The sequence below is a fragment of the Cyprinodon variegatus genome, unplaced genomic scaffold, assembly GCF_000732505.1.
Source record: "Cyprinodon variegatus isolate N-32 unplaced genomic scaffold, C_variegatus-1.0 Scaffold402, whole genome shotgun sequence".
Classification (NCBI taxonomy): Eukaryota; Metazoa; Chordata; class Actinopteri; order Cyprinodontiformes; family Cyprinodontidae; genus Cyprinodon; species Cyprinodon variegatus.
In genome coordinates, this window is record NW_015150855.1 from 56458 (window position 1) to 56923 (window position 466).

The 466-nt window shown below is 36.3% G+C and overlaps 1 protein-coding gene across 1 annotated transcript in view; it reads right to left on the minus strand.

The window, feature by feature from the left end:
* Window positions 1–209: 209 nt before the first annotated feature.
* LOC107092970 (histone H2A-like) overlaps window positions 210–466 on the minus strand; it is a 608-nt gene continuing 351 nt past the window's right edge. The window contains exon 2 of the mRNA XM_015387730.1: window positions 210–240. Within this exon, the coding sequence (XP_015243216.1) occupies window positions 210–240 (31 nt within the window). The remainder of the gene's footprint in view (window positions 241–466) is intronic.

Sequence of the window (466 nt, forward strand, 5' to 3'; positions counted from 1 at the left end):
AACTGATAATTCAGTTACCAACCTTAATCTAGGATGTGAGTCAGTTTGTTAAAGAGATCACTGGAATTAGAAATATTTAACATTTCATTAAGCCCCTTTTCAAACAGATCTTTTACCAGAGCAGAAGTTTAAATTCCTTTGCTCAATATGCTCCATTTAAAGCATTCATTCTGAAGGAAGGCTTTTATTTAAACATTGCCTGGCCAGTTTTAAACAGACGTTTGGAGAAGTCTGAACCTTCTGAAGAGGCAGAGGGAACAAACCAAGAATGAAATGAACCACAAAATATGGATTATGTATTTGCAAAAACTGAACCCAACAGGGAGCCTTTATTTACCTAGTTTCATTAATTACTTTCATCAGAAAAATGATAAAGGAATGTTTCTCTTTAAGTAGGGTGGGTGGCTCTTAAAAGAGCCGTTGGGTTTATTGGTTCAGTGGAGGTGCTTTACTTGGTCTTGGTAGC